The sequence below is a fragment of the Silurus aristotelis genome (assembly GCF_946808225.1).
Source record: "Silurus aristotelis genome assembly, chromosome: 13".
Lineage (NCBI taxonomy): Eukaryota > Metazoa > Chordata > Actinopteri > Siluriformes > Siluridae > Silurus > Silurus aristotelis.
The window spans coordinates 20,299,256-20,313,210 of NC_139586.1; the positions used below are offsets into that span (position 1 = coordinate 20,299,256).

The window sequence follows — 13,955 nt, forward strand, 5'->3', positions numbered from 1 at the left end:
AGAAGGTGCTGTGAAACATATATACATTGTGAGCTTAAATCTTGGGACCTTTAAACCTCAGCAGCTCAGCAGTATATTTGTATTTAATTTTCCCTGACAAATGAATAATGTATGAAATGTTTAGGTGTCTCTGGTGAAGGTCAGTGGAGCCATGCAGTTTAAAAAAAACAAACAGCTACATTTACAGAGAATATAAAGTAATCAGCACCTTTATCTTCAAATTGTGAAGATTGACTTTCGCTGACCAAGCTGGAAAGCTGAAAAAAGTTTCAGGAGATTCATGAAAACATTTAGAAAATCTGATAAAAATTAGCAAGATTATGTGCAGTGCAAGCCATCAAAAAGCTCACCTGCTAGAACATTATATCACCTCACAGTAACATATTGAGACAAAATAAAGATATCAGCCAGACATAATTTATATAACACCAGATCTCAGAGTCAAATGATTTGTTGAAGTTCTGCCAAGCATTCCTGTATTTAAAGCTTTGTTTATTTCTTTTATTCTGTATAACTACTCAACTTGTCGACATAACCGATTTAAAAATGCTTAGACAAAGAGAGAATTTGGCGGTTCCACTTCAAAAACGTCGACTTAATAGGGTTGTCGAGTTAACCGAGGTCGAGATAAGTGGGTTCCACTGTATATCCATTCTCCTCCGTCTTCCATATTTTTTATAAAAATCCCTCATGTTAATATGTCATATATATATATATATATATATATATATATATATATATATATATATATATATATATATATATATATATATATATACACACACACACACACACACACACACACACACACACACACACACACACACACACACTTCTGCATCCACTTGTAAAAACATTTGTTATGACTCATTATTACTTTTCTCTTTGTTTTTTTTTTTTGTTTTTTTGTTTTGTTTTATATTGTTTCATGTTTAATAATTAATATTTCTGTAGTTTGCCTGGAGCCTCAATTAAGAATTTAATCGTATAAATTGTCACTAACATCTGTGCATATGACAAATAAAACTAAAAACTTAAAACTTGTAGAAAGAAAAAAAAAAAACAAGGCTGGTGTATTGCATTCTCTAGCTGTTTGCATCTACATCCAATTTTACATCATTTGATAATCGTTTCATAGTCACTGTATTGTTAGGTTTAAAGTATGAGATTGCATTAGGTAGCTCTGAAGATGCCTAAAAGCTCCATATGTGTCATGGCCAGTCAAAGAAATGGCTCGTCCAGTCAGAGACTGCGATAAAAACAAACACACCTCCCATGATTAAAGGCAGCTGAGTTATCCACACCTTATCAGATCGCAAAAAATACAAGCAGTTAGTCTAGTCGAGTTTTAACGACTGTTTGCTTTACCTCCCACTGATAGCCTAAGGTGATCTACTAGCATTAGCTTGAGTGCACTCATTATAGCTGTTTACATTTGAGTAATAATTCACAGTAATAAAATGGTGTGAAGCAATTTGTTCAGATATCACAAGTTTCTTAGCGAGGCCGTGTCATTACATTTGATGTACGTGTAATTGGCGATATTTGTTGAACAGTTGCTTTAAAAACAGTCCGAAAGGGATCCAGGGCCAAAAGAACAAATTTGTTTGAATCCTTGTCAAGAAACTTGCTAGGTAATAGAATAATATAATAGATAATATAATCTTATTTTGTAGCCGGGGTATTAAGCAGGTGTGTACTATAAATGTGCGTGGTTTGTTTAGCTATCAGCGTGCTATTTGTGATATGGTATTATGCATCTAAATGTTTATTTTTTGTATCTTATTTGTCAGTTTGATATTGATCCTGTGTTTTGATAAGTGTGTGTTTCTTTGAAATAGCAGTTCTCAAATTTAGGACACACAAAATTAAATATCAACTATTTTTAAACACATAGCACTTTTCGTGACTTGTGTGTGTGTGTGTGTGTGTGTGTGTGTGTGTGTGTGTGTGTGTGTGTGTGTGTGTGTGTGTGTGTGTGTGTGTGTGTTTAGGGAAGCGTAAGGATTGGAGGTCTAAAAGCTCCGAAGATGCTCGTGGAAGGAGAAACGCCATCCGGATGAGCGGAGAATATACCTTAGAGACGGTGGTTGTGGCCGACACAGACATGGTACAGTACCATGGAGCTGAGGCTGCACAGCGCTTCCTTTTTACAGTCATGAACATGGTGGGTCTCACATTCACACATGAATAAACTGTATTAATCAATCAATTTAAATAATAAATAAGGCCATTAAGTATGATCCTTTTCAATTTGAGTGCAAAGGGCTTCTCAGTTGCTTGTTTCGAATCTAATATTTGATTCCATTATTTAATTTAATTTGATAAAATAATTTATTGTATATTTGATAGTGGTTGAGTTTTGACAGATTTTTGTGCAGTTGTAGTGATTCAAGCTAGAATAAATAACCTAGAAAGACCCTTGCTATGCTAAGGGGAAGTTGCAAAAGCACATCCAAATTCGAAATCACTTGTTTATAAATGGCCTATAAATCTACACGAGCTCGAATCTCTGTTCTTTAGCACGCAAATCATAATAAACTATGGTAAACTGACACACACTTCCTCACGCCACATTATTCCCCACGGCTGCTTTACTCGGTACATTGAAAGGAAGACTCTTCTTCCCTCTCAAACCAACCATATGTTGAAACTCTGCAGATATACCATGAACATTCCATTGTGAGAGTCTACTTAAAAACGAAATGACTAAACCAGTGAAGTCATAGGATTGAACTGTGGAAATTATTTTTTAATGATTTGATAATGTTTGTACAAAGCAGCAACACAAAACACTGCTGTAATCAAAAGTAAAAGTCTTTACCTGGTCTTTGTCTGATCCCAAATTTTGCTGCTACATGCTGTTTACAATTATTGAACAATGTTGTATAATACATTCACGGCATTTACGACTTACACAAATTCCTTTAAGACTTTTTGAATAAATATATTTATCAAGTTCATTTGAACACAGTTACCAGAATATCAGTTATCAGAATAGCAAATTAAAAGTAGTGCAAAATAAAAACAGAATTTCACTGTTGGACAGTAACAAAGAAAATGTAATTCGTTACTTTACTTAAGTAGCTTTTTTCACGCATCTGTACTTTACTGATGTATTTCCATTTGGAGAGACTTTTCCTTTTACTTGGTTTCAAAGTCAAATTTCTCACTTTATACCCAACTACATTTTGTGAAAGCAGTCTTTTTATTTATGAGCGGATAAAAACTTAACTGGTCAAACACGCAGAGAGCCACCGATCAACGTCAAGCGCGTGCTTTGTTTTCAACTTGTTTTGATTACCGCTTGATGAAATCTACTAAGCGCAAACATTCAGTACAGCTTCAGTTCAACAGCAAGCAGAACATTTTAAGAGGAATAAATGATAGAAGATACTCTTGACTCAAACTTACCACAACATCCGTGGCCTTAATTGTGTGATTTTTTTGAAGAAGTTGGAAATAAGGTTTTGTGACAAAAATGGTAATAGGAACATTCTAGCCATAATAAATCATAGTATTTCAGAATCTAAAAATACATTTAAAGGCAAATACTTTTGTACTTTTACTCAAGTGAAAGTTTAAAGGGAGCACTTTTACTTTTACTGGATTAATATGATACATGGTTTGTGTACTTCGTCCACCACTGCTGAATTCAGCCGAATTCAGTTAATAATCAATAAACTAAATGCTCAGTGAGCAAACCGAAGGAAATCAATGGCATGGAAAAACGTCCTGAGACAGCATATGGATAAGACCTTCAGACCCATGCCCAACCAGAGCCTATTCTCATATGAGAATAGTATAGTGGAATGTGTATCTTTAGGGCATCAATGTGGTTACATCTAGATCATTGGAAAGTAAAAAATAACTGATACTATTGTAGATGTTTCAATATGAGAGATATAAGAATATTTAACCAACTAGGTGATAAATATGGCAGTGTCTAGTCGGTCTGTTGAAAATGCCATGATAAAGTGTGCCAGCCCCCACTGGGTGGATCAGTAACATCTAAACTTAAGCAGATCTAAGCTTATTCTAAGGTAATCTGCTTTCCTATGAACACACCTGCAGCGTTGGCCAGATGAAGTGCCTTTGAAAGCATAGTGATGATGGCTCGAGAACAGAGAGGGAGTGAGTTCCAGAAGTTCAGGATTTCTACATCACACACTCTTTTACAAGTCCCTTGGCAAGCTCTTTAACCACTTTATCTGAGTTAGAGCTCAACACACACACACACACACACACACACACACACACACACACACACACACACACACACACACACACGCACGCACGCAAAGATTATACTCTCAATGACATAATGGCTTCAAGCTACAATGAGGGAATTCAATAATAATTTTTTTTCCACGTCTTTGAAAGTGGAAGTGACCTTGAATTGGTCCAAGAGGATTTTCAAAAGGCCATTAATCACTTTGGAATTGCTTTCAATTGCAGTAAAGATTTTAAATGGGTGGTTCTTTGTTATCCTATTTCTAGTTCTTCAGGAAAAGTCTGTCAGATGAGGAAATATTACATTTGGTGTTTGGCCAAAAAGTGCGATTCAGATGATAAGCTATATTTTTTACTTTGGCAGAATTTCTATTGGACTAAATTAAATGCATACATACATTCACACACTTTTTCAAATGCAGGGACAAAATCCACTGATCCACTGACATGCATTTTTTTCCAAGTGAAAGACAGTACAGACAGAACAGGGGAAGAACACGATTAAACCAGGGAAGCTGGGCCAGTGAGGTGACAACAATGCCCTCTGCATCACAATGATGCACTGCAAATCTTAAATGTAAATGGTTACAGCCAGGGTTGGGCAAAGATACATCAAAATGTATTTTAAAGTTAAATACCAAATACTTTTCAAATATAGTTTCAAAATAAACTACAAAATACAGCAGCCAAACCATGTATCAAAATAAACTACTGCTTTTTTTGTTATTTAGAAATACTAAAAAAATACATTTACAAGTGGGCATGTAATTTCCTATTGGCCTATTCGATCTGTCACTTCACCATTACACTGACTAAGTAAACAGTGTTTGATAGCAGCAGCTTTTCTCTGGCTGAGTCATGCAGTATATCTGAATATTTACATATACAATCCCTGTAATCACCCAGGTAAGGGTTAGTTTTAAAGTAACAAACAGTTTAATGTTTAACAGTTTGCGAATGACTCATAACTGTATCCTAATTCAGTTACTTGGTGTTTGGTAACGAAGGGCTACTTTGCATCAGCAACACTGATTCGATGACAAACAAGTCATTCATAAGAAGACAACTGATGGCACCTGTATTCATAGCATACTATTGCTAATTAATCATTCGATTGTTAATCATGAATTTAATAATATATCATGTGTCAGCCAGTCCCTCATGCAATGGTATGCTAAATCATGATCCCACTAAACAGCTACTTCAATTAGGGAACAATATTCAGCAATCAAATATTTATTTATCAATTATTGGACACCTATTTGAAAGCTGGCAACCTGCATGTTTCTTACCTTCACCACCTTCTTTCATATGGATACATTTTTTGTGCTGATCTCAACATGTCTGGGCAAATTACTGAGTAGGCACCAATCAGAGGCCGTGTTTTTATGACGTCATTATGTAGACTTCTTACAAAGTATTTTCCAGACCCACCGCGATAGGCAAAAATCCACGAAGTGGCAACCAAATATGTATACAGTACAGTATACAAAATACCTGTATGTCTGAAGGCTTTTGTAAACCGTCCCGACACTCTTATAAACCTTTCCTCTGCTCTTAAACACTTTCAATATTCTTAAACCTATGTAATTTTAACATAAAAAATTATATATGGGTACTCACCAGTAAAGATACATCTTGATGAATGATTAAGATGATGATGAATTAAGTGTGCAGTATTCTGAAATTAATGCACTGCATACTCAAGAAGAGCATACCAGCTCTTCTGAAAGCTTAATTTTTTTTAGGCTAGAAAATGCTTATTTTACCGCAAATATAATTGAAATAACAATACTACCTATATACCGCAAAATCAGCGAAAAATCCGCAAAACAAAATTAGATATGTTCCATGTAAAAACCCACGTTAAGTTTTTGGATACAAAATATAAAGCCATTTTCATCAATGCTATCAAATACAAATTTCAAAATCCTATTTTATATTTAAAAATATTCATAAATTCTGCTCATCCCTGGTTACACCTGAGATACCAGTTGCCATACATTTGAGTGTTTTGAAGTTATTCCTGACACTGCTTTGAATATAAATGAAAAAAAAAAAAAAAGAATCTTTGCTTCTTTTTGTACGTGTTTGTAATAAAGAGAACAAAATCATTTTGATAGCTTCAAGATTAGCAACATAGCAGGTCTCGTATACTTATACCTAACAACAACAAGCTAATGCTCTGCCTAGGCTTGTGTACCACACACACAAACTTTCCACAAATTTTTGCAAACGTGTCGGACTTTCTCACTCTAACGCAAAAATACCTTTTATTCATATTTAATTTGATTGAAGGATCTAAAACTTCAAACTAGAACAGCATTTCACTATGACAACTTTTCATCAGTTGAAGGCAAATGTCATGACACAGGACTCATCACTTCCATGCTGAGTTCTCCTCTTTCCAGCACTGTCTTTTCTCCTGAAGGGTCTTCCGTTGCTCGGGCTTTGTTCTCACGTCTCAGCCGAATGAGGACGAGGCAGCGTGTGATTTAGCTCAGACCTTCACTCGTCCTCCCTCAGCTCTTTCACTCCTCATTGTTTGAGAGCAGTGAGGACACCACTGTGGAAAATATTAATGTAAAGGCATTGATTTGAACTTTCTTCTCGAGGTGTTTTTTCCCCCCAGATGTTCATTCTTTGTTTTGTCCACTTATCATGCTACTTAATTGACCTAATAATCTAAGTGTGTTGAAAAGATAATCCTCTTCTCATATCGTCTCGTCTCGTCTCTTCTCTTCTCTTTTATTACATTTAGCACAAACTGTCTCTATTTTGTTTGTTTACAGGTGTATAACATGTTTCAGCACCAGAGTCTGGGAGTGAAGCTAAATGTCCGACTCACCAAACTGGTCCTTCTGCACTCCCGCCCAGTAAGTGATTTCGCCTGATGTATTCATGAACATTAAACGCACCAAATCATTTCATTACAGCAATCCACTTTGCTTACTTTCTTATACCTGCCTGTAGGGTCTTAACTGTTTTTGTGTTGAGTGTGTGTGTTTCAGTGATTCTAGCCTAAAACTCCTGGAAGGCAATACTGAAGATAAAGACTTGTTCCAATTTGCATAGAATACCCAAGCTAGTACTTACAGTTCCCTATTAACTATTACCAGTCATGGTAAAGGGGTATCACATGCAATTTGTCTGCTTACGCAAGCTCTTGTAAGTTCATGAAACAGCTGAACACGTTTAAAGACGATCCCTTTGTTTGCATGAGATGTTCTTGCTTAAATAGTGTTGCAAATAATGTGTTTATCACTTCTTACTTTGCCACATGTTGGACAGCCACATAGATTGGTTGGAGGATTAAAAGAACAGAGTGAGAAAGAATGAAGCTTTTAGTGCACTGGCCATGCTAATGCATTTTGATGAGGAAATTTTTCCCAATTGCAGGGAAGTGAAGGCTAACAAAATTCTACTAAGACATATCACCAGCCAGAGCTTTTGTTCCAACTGCACAGCTAAACACTCATGTTAGAGAGTGCTAATTGCCCAAATCTGTATGCACGAGCTAACAGAAGCTTACAAGCCATGGGGCAGATTAAATCCATCTTTCCCTCTTAGAAAACAAGGTCAGTTAATCTCTGGCTGTTCAGCGATTGGAACTAACAATAGGGAGAAACCTTCAACAGACTTCTACATAAAAACGAAAGCCTCCCTCGTCTTGAAGCTAGAATTCTTTTGACCAAGTCAGTATTGTTTGTAACATGGCCATGTCAAGGTTCTCTCACCTTTTCACAATGATGGAAATGCTATCGACATGTATGGGCTTTTTCAATATTTAAGTCACCTCAAGTGAAGTTTGCTGGAAAAATCCTTGGAGGAATCACGGGTAATGCGAGGAGACAGGGAAATTGGTTCAACTACATTGTTCTGGCTGAATGTAAATTTCGAACATGTGTGGTTGATTACACCACTGTGAAGAGTTATTTGGTTGATTCTATAGGAGGGTGTCGAAGGTGAGAGACAGGAAGTAAAAGACAGGTTATAAGAATTTAAAAGTGGTGGAAAAGTGTGAATACTTTTCTCCGGATGTTACTCTTGCTGATAAGCTTAATGATTGTATTTGTAGTTTAGGTTGATATCCAGGGTAACAAAGTGGCAAGCAAGTTAATCCAATTGAACAGAATAGCTATGTAGATATATTTAAAATGAAGAACAATTTCTATGTTCATTTCCATCTTTAGAAGAAGCTGAAGGTTGGTCATCACGGAGAGAAAACGCTGGAGAGCTTTTGCCACTGGCAGCATGAAGAATTTGGAGGGGCTCGATATTTAGGAAATAACCATGTCCCCGGAGGCAGGGATGATCCCCCACCCCTGGACGTCGCAGTACTGGTCACAAGGTACTTCTTCTTTTTCCAAATATTTGCCATGTCTCTGTATGCAAGCGACATCTTTCTGCTTTTTGATAACAATTCTCATTTACCCCCGACTTCATTCATTTCAATCTACCTCTTTGATGCCTGGCCTCCGTCAGCACTATATTGCTTTTAGAGGATTAGAACACTTTCTCCCCCATCGTTCATCATTCATTAAGCCTCACATAATTTAGAGGTCAGACCTGATGGTCCCTAATGATTCTTTCATTTAGCAATCCGTCAGCGAGGCAGGTTTGTTCCCAATCATCTTCCTTCACCACTCCAGCCGGTTGCTTCTGGCAGCCAAAATAGTTTGCTCTCGGTGTCTGCTGAATTAGGTATTATTACTTTGTGATAATTTTTAGAGTGCAGGGGAACAAAAAGGAATCTTTTTGTTGAGAATGGTGCAGTCATGTTAGCCTGTCAGATATTAATCTTCTTCCTGAGCCGGCGGATCTAACAGGTGCAAAAGGCAGTGACAGACAGAGAGGAATTTGGTTTCCATCTTTGCAAGGTTAAATACGATCCACTGCGTCAGGCATAAGGGCCACATTGTGAGAGGATGCAGCGTGGAGGATCAACATCTGTCTGAGCCCTAATGCCAAGATGGCTTCAGGCTGCCAACGTACAGTACGTCACAGGCAAATTACAATGTGTCAAGGTGCACTGTCTGATTTTTTTTGTCCAAAATCCTTTGAATTAATTATTATAGCTTATAATTCTCGCACAATACAAAACGTTATTTACTGTTTGGAACAATATCACTGGGAAAAAAATGGCACGTTGATTGGGCAAAAACAGTTGTAGCATAGAGTTTTTGTGAGTAATTACCTCATTGCAGCCTGTCATTCGAAATCAGAGATTATGATTAAAATATGAACTACAGATGTACAAAGGGGGCACACCTACACTAATTCATCACAGATTTTTGGCTGAGTGGCAAAAAGCCAAACAACACGGTTTAGAGTGTAGTAAAATACATTTGAAAAACTTTTTTTTACATTTTTATCTGAAAGCTCTTCCGTACATAAATCATTGGAATCATGGTGCGGATTAATAGCAGTTGAATTTAATGTAATTTTTTTCTAAAAATGATTTATTGACTACGCTACAGCACATTGGTGGTGGTCCTAAGGTGGTATAAGTGAAAAGTATATATTTCCAGTAGTGATAGGACAATGTTGCCTTGATAATCTTCAAAAGTGAGCCTGATGGGTTTCTCATTAAGATTATTAAGGATTCGCAAAGAAATGTTCCTTAATTCACTAGTCAGTTTTAATTCAAAAGACAATTTTTTTTTTTTACTATTGCTGTAAAACAGCAAGCAATTTTAATCTTATTTATTAAAAGCTAAAGAGTAAAAAAGAACTTTTATGATTTAAGTAATTAGATTAACATGAACAGTACAGGAACAATACATGCAAGTGCAAATGATAAATCACTTCGTGTGGTTACAAATACAGTAGAGTATTTATTGTTACAGTAAATGGACAAATCTACTGCAATGGTTGGTGCGGAAAGGTCACTGTCCTTACTGTCTTGTGTTGTTTGGACGTAATGTTTGCACTCTATGTAGTTTCTAGGCCAGTTTTGTGTTTATCTTGGGTTTATTTTTATTGTTTTATGTAGCACCTTGGTCCTGGAGGAACGTTGTTTTATTTCACTGTGGAATTTACTGTATATGGCTGAAATGTCAATGATAGCATACTTGACTAGTAGGGCATTTTGTTGTTCCATTAACAAGAAATATAGTCTCAGGCAAATAACTATGGTCTATGAGCAATTAAACAGCATCCTAGCACCCTGTCTTTGATTATTTGATAAAGCTGCACACCCTGTCTTGCTTTGTTCTTTACATAAGCAGGAAATAAAAAAAAGGAAAAAAAAGAAACAAAAATAAAACATATATATTGATCAATTATTTTTGACTAACTGCGAAGACATGGCTTTTGTAAACAGCCTAGCAAACTGTAAATGAATAAATAAATAAATAAATAAATAATTTTATAATAATAAACCTATTTGATTGTAACATTGTAACATTACTTGGTAGGCTACTGTTTACGTACAAGCCGTTGTAACGCGTTGAGTCAGGGTGAAGGGATAGCTTGCTAACTCCAGTTGCAACAGAAATCAAATAAGCAAAGACAGGTTTCCAAAACTAATGCTTTTTTATTTTTCTTGGCAACAGCGTTACGGGTTAGTCAAAGAAACTTGAGAATCAGAAAATAAAAAGGACATATTCCTCGGTCTTGCACACATGCAGTAATACCGGAAAAAATGCGGCAGCAGGCTATTCCCAAAATGCCGCTCTGCTCTTAAAGGAGCCACAACATATTTCACCCGTTACACCATGTAACAGACACTGTCTTTCGTTAAAGCCTGTGTAAAGTTCATTAGTTTCAGTGTAGACTTATATATGGCTTATACACAGGTGCGGCTTATTTATGTTCAAAATAAAAATGTTTGTCAAATTCAGTGGGTGCGGTTTAAATATGGGTGCGCTTATTAGTCCGGAAATTACGGCACATAACTGAGTATTTCATTGGATCTTATTGTTGCTGTTCCCTTTACCACTAATTGCCCTAATATTTTCTAACTACAGTGCCAGTAATAGTATTACACCAACATTTCGAATCCTCCTGTCTAGTAGAACTTGCTGGACCTTGTCACCTGTTAGTCAATCCAACATCAGAGCACAAAATAGGGTTTTGGTTGAGTCAAATTACAGGGTTCAAGTGTACCACGGCTGCCTACTTGCAGCATGACCCTGCCAAAGAGAATTACAAGGGGAAGCAGCACAGACAGATTTAGCTTCACACCATCTGTGGCTCCAGAGATCATTGATGCTAGTGAATGGAATATGGCCGTCTAAGGCACGTTTATATTTTCCTCGTCACCTCCTCCTTCTTCTTTTGTTGGTGTCATCTCTCAGCCACTAATTATGGGGTTTGATTTCCACCACAGGTTTAAGTCTATATTGTGCTTTTTTTAGTATGTTCTGTAGACAATAGTGGCAAGCGTGGCCAAAGAGAGGAAGGTCAATCCTCAAAGGGACATGGCCCTCTAACATGGGGTTGAGAGTTGTCCTGGCTGCCACTGAGAAGAAAACCAGCAGATCTGAAGTCCATTTCGTAAAGGTTTCTGAAATGGAGATGTGCTGTCTGGTATTGATTTGGCAACTCGAAACTGGCCGGCTTTGAATGTGTTTGAAAGCTGTCTGATGGATGAAGGGAGTTAAGGGGTGAGGGGCCATTGCCCTCTTCTTAGCAAGGTTCTGGATTGTATCCAGTTCTGGCTTGGGTCCCAGTAGATGTGGCTGCCTATCATTCAAATGTTCTCTCTCTCCTCTTCTCTCTGTCTTTCTATTTCTATCTCTTTTGGTCTTCCCCTCTGGCCTGGTCATGGTCATGTGGTGTTTGAAGATGACGACGTGAAGCTGTTGACACCTTGCTGTGTCACGGGAAAGCAGGTCGTGGGAAAATGGGGCCTTCGATAGTGTCCGCTATTTTACACCCTACTTCCACTCTCTTTTTTCTGAGGGAATAAAACTAGTTCCTAGCATAAAGACTTAGCATCATAATGCTATCATAGACATGAGTGTGGGAATTTGAGGATACAGATGAGAACTCTCGTTAGAACTCTTAGAACGTTAGAAGTGTGTAACGTATTTATAAAGTTTTTTTCATGAATGCCGAGCAATCAAGTCCAGGCATCTGTCTGAAAATGTTGAAAAACTGATTGCTCTATTTTGCTGGCTAAAAAATTATGTTTAGTTTTATTTATGTCTCAAATATAATAATGATCTATTTAAAATACCTGCGTCAAACAGAAAATTAAGTGATTCTTATTGAATAAATGGCCGCTACTGTCAAGAGCGTGAAACATGAAAACATTCGTCATTTCATCTATTTATTTTTTTTTTGTAATGCCAGGCTCATGCATGATACATTATTTAAAGAATATACTCTTAATGAGCTAGTTGGTATAAATAATTACAGCCCCCCCTGTCTCAGTGCCTGCTGTATGTTCCTGCCTTGTCTGCTTAAATGGTCTGTTTAACATACATGTTGTTTCTGTCTCCTATCATTTCAGGACAGATTTCTGTGTTCACAAAGACGAGCCCTGCGACACTGTTGGTGAGTAATTGCATTACATGATTTTTTTTCTTGTATCAAATCAGCACTGCAAATATTCATGGCCCCATCTTTCTTCAAAAATGTTTTGGTGTTTTTCTTTAGTGCAATGCCAGACACATATTAAAGTTTATTTTCGAGGAATGCAAACCTCATTATTTAGACTGAAAATAGGTAGCTAACATCATGTAGTAACCTGTGTCCAAATAGACTAAGGGAAACAATTAGGTACATTATCATGTATCATAACATTATTGCAAATCGGCAAGTTGTTGGCCATCGTTTTGGCTGTTGTAGATGTAGAGTTGAGATCTCACATCACATGATTTGCTTGTATTATGGGTACAAAGTTTATGCATATTGCATCAAATTAAAGTAAAGTACTATTACTAGTAAAGTAAACTACTACAGTACTTTTTCTTTTTTTGTTGAACCTAATTGTATGCTTGGAAATTATGAATAACCAACAAAAATCACAGACATGAAATCTTATCCTTGGTGCCAGGGCTACTTTTTTTGTCCATTAGTGCAAAGCTTTTGTTCACAGTACACAACAACCTTTATTTTACATTTTTCGATATGGGACATGAGATGCTACAGATGGTTCAAGGACTGAAATATATATATATATATTTTTTTCTACATCATACTTTGAATGAGTTGACACAATATCGTCTAGACATTCGTCCTGGTTAATGCCAGGTGCTCCAGCAGCAATTTGGACAAACTGTACATAGTTCTTGTTTCACCAGACTAAAACCATTCAGGGTTTACGATCAGATTAGTCTAGGCAGCTCGTATTTCTTAAGCATGAACTAAGATCGTAATGGTTGAATGTTTTTGCAGTCCTTTAATACAGATACAGAGATTGCTGGATTTACATGAAATGAAGTCGGTTTTGCGAGAAATAAAGTCGGAATCGCTAGAAATAAATTCAAAATTGCGGAAAATAAAATCAGAAACTTAACAAATAAAGTCGGAATCGTGAGAATAAAGTCAGAATTGCGGAAAATAAAATCAGAATTGCGCGAAATAAAGTCGGAATTGCGAGAAATAAAGTCGGAATCACAAGAAGTAAAGTCAGAACCTCAAGAAATAAAGTCAGAATTGTGAGAAATAAAGTTGAAGTTGCAAGAAATAAAGTCGGATTTGTGAGAAATAAAGTCAGATTTGGGAGAAATAAAATCAGAATTGCGAGAAATAAAGTCGGAATTGCGAAA

The 13,955-nt window shown here is 36.6% G+C and overlaps 1 protein-coding gene across 1 annotated transcript in view; it reads left to right on the forward strand.

Annotated features, from left to right (window-relative positions):
- Positions 1-13,955, forward strand: part of adamts17 (ADAM metallopeptidase with thrombospondin type 1 motif, 17) — a 142,809-nt gene that overhangs the window by 23,652 nt on the left and 105,202 nt on the right. Inside the window, exons 4-7 of the mRNA XM_083559569.1 lie at positions 1,995-2,167; positions 7,026-7,109; positions 8,427-8,584; positions 12,695-12,738. Of these exons, the coding sequence (XP_083415695.1) occupies positions 1,995-2,167; positions 7,026-7,109; positions 8,427-8,584; positions 12,695-12,738 (459 nt within the window). The remainder of the gene's footprint in view (positions 1-1,994; positions 2,168-7,025; positions 7,110-8,426; positions 8,585-12,694; positions 12,739-13,955) is intronic.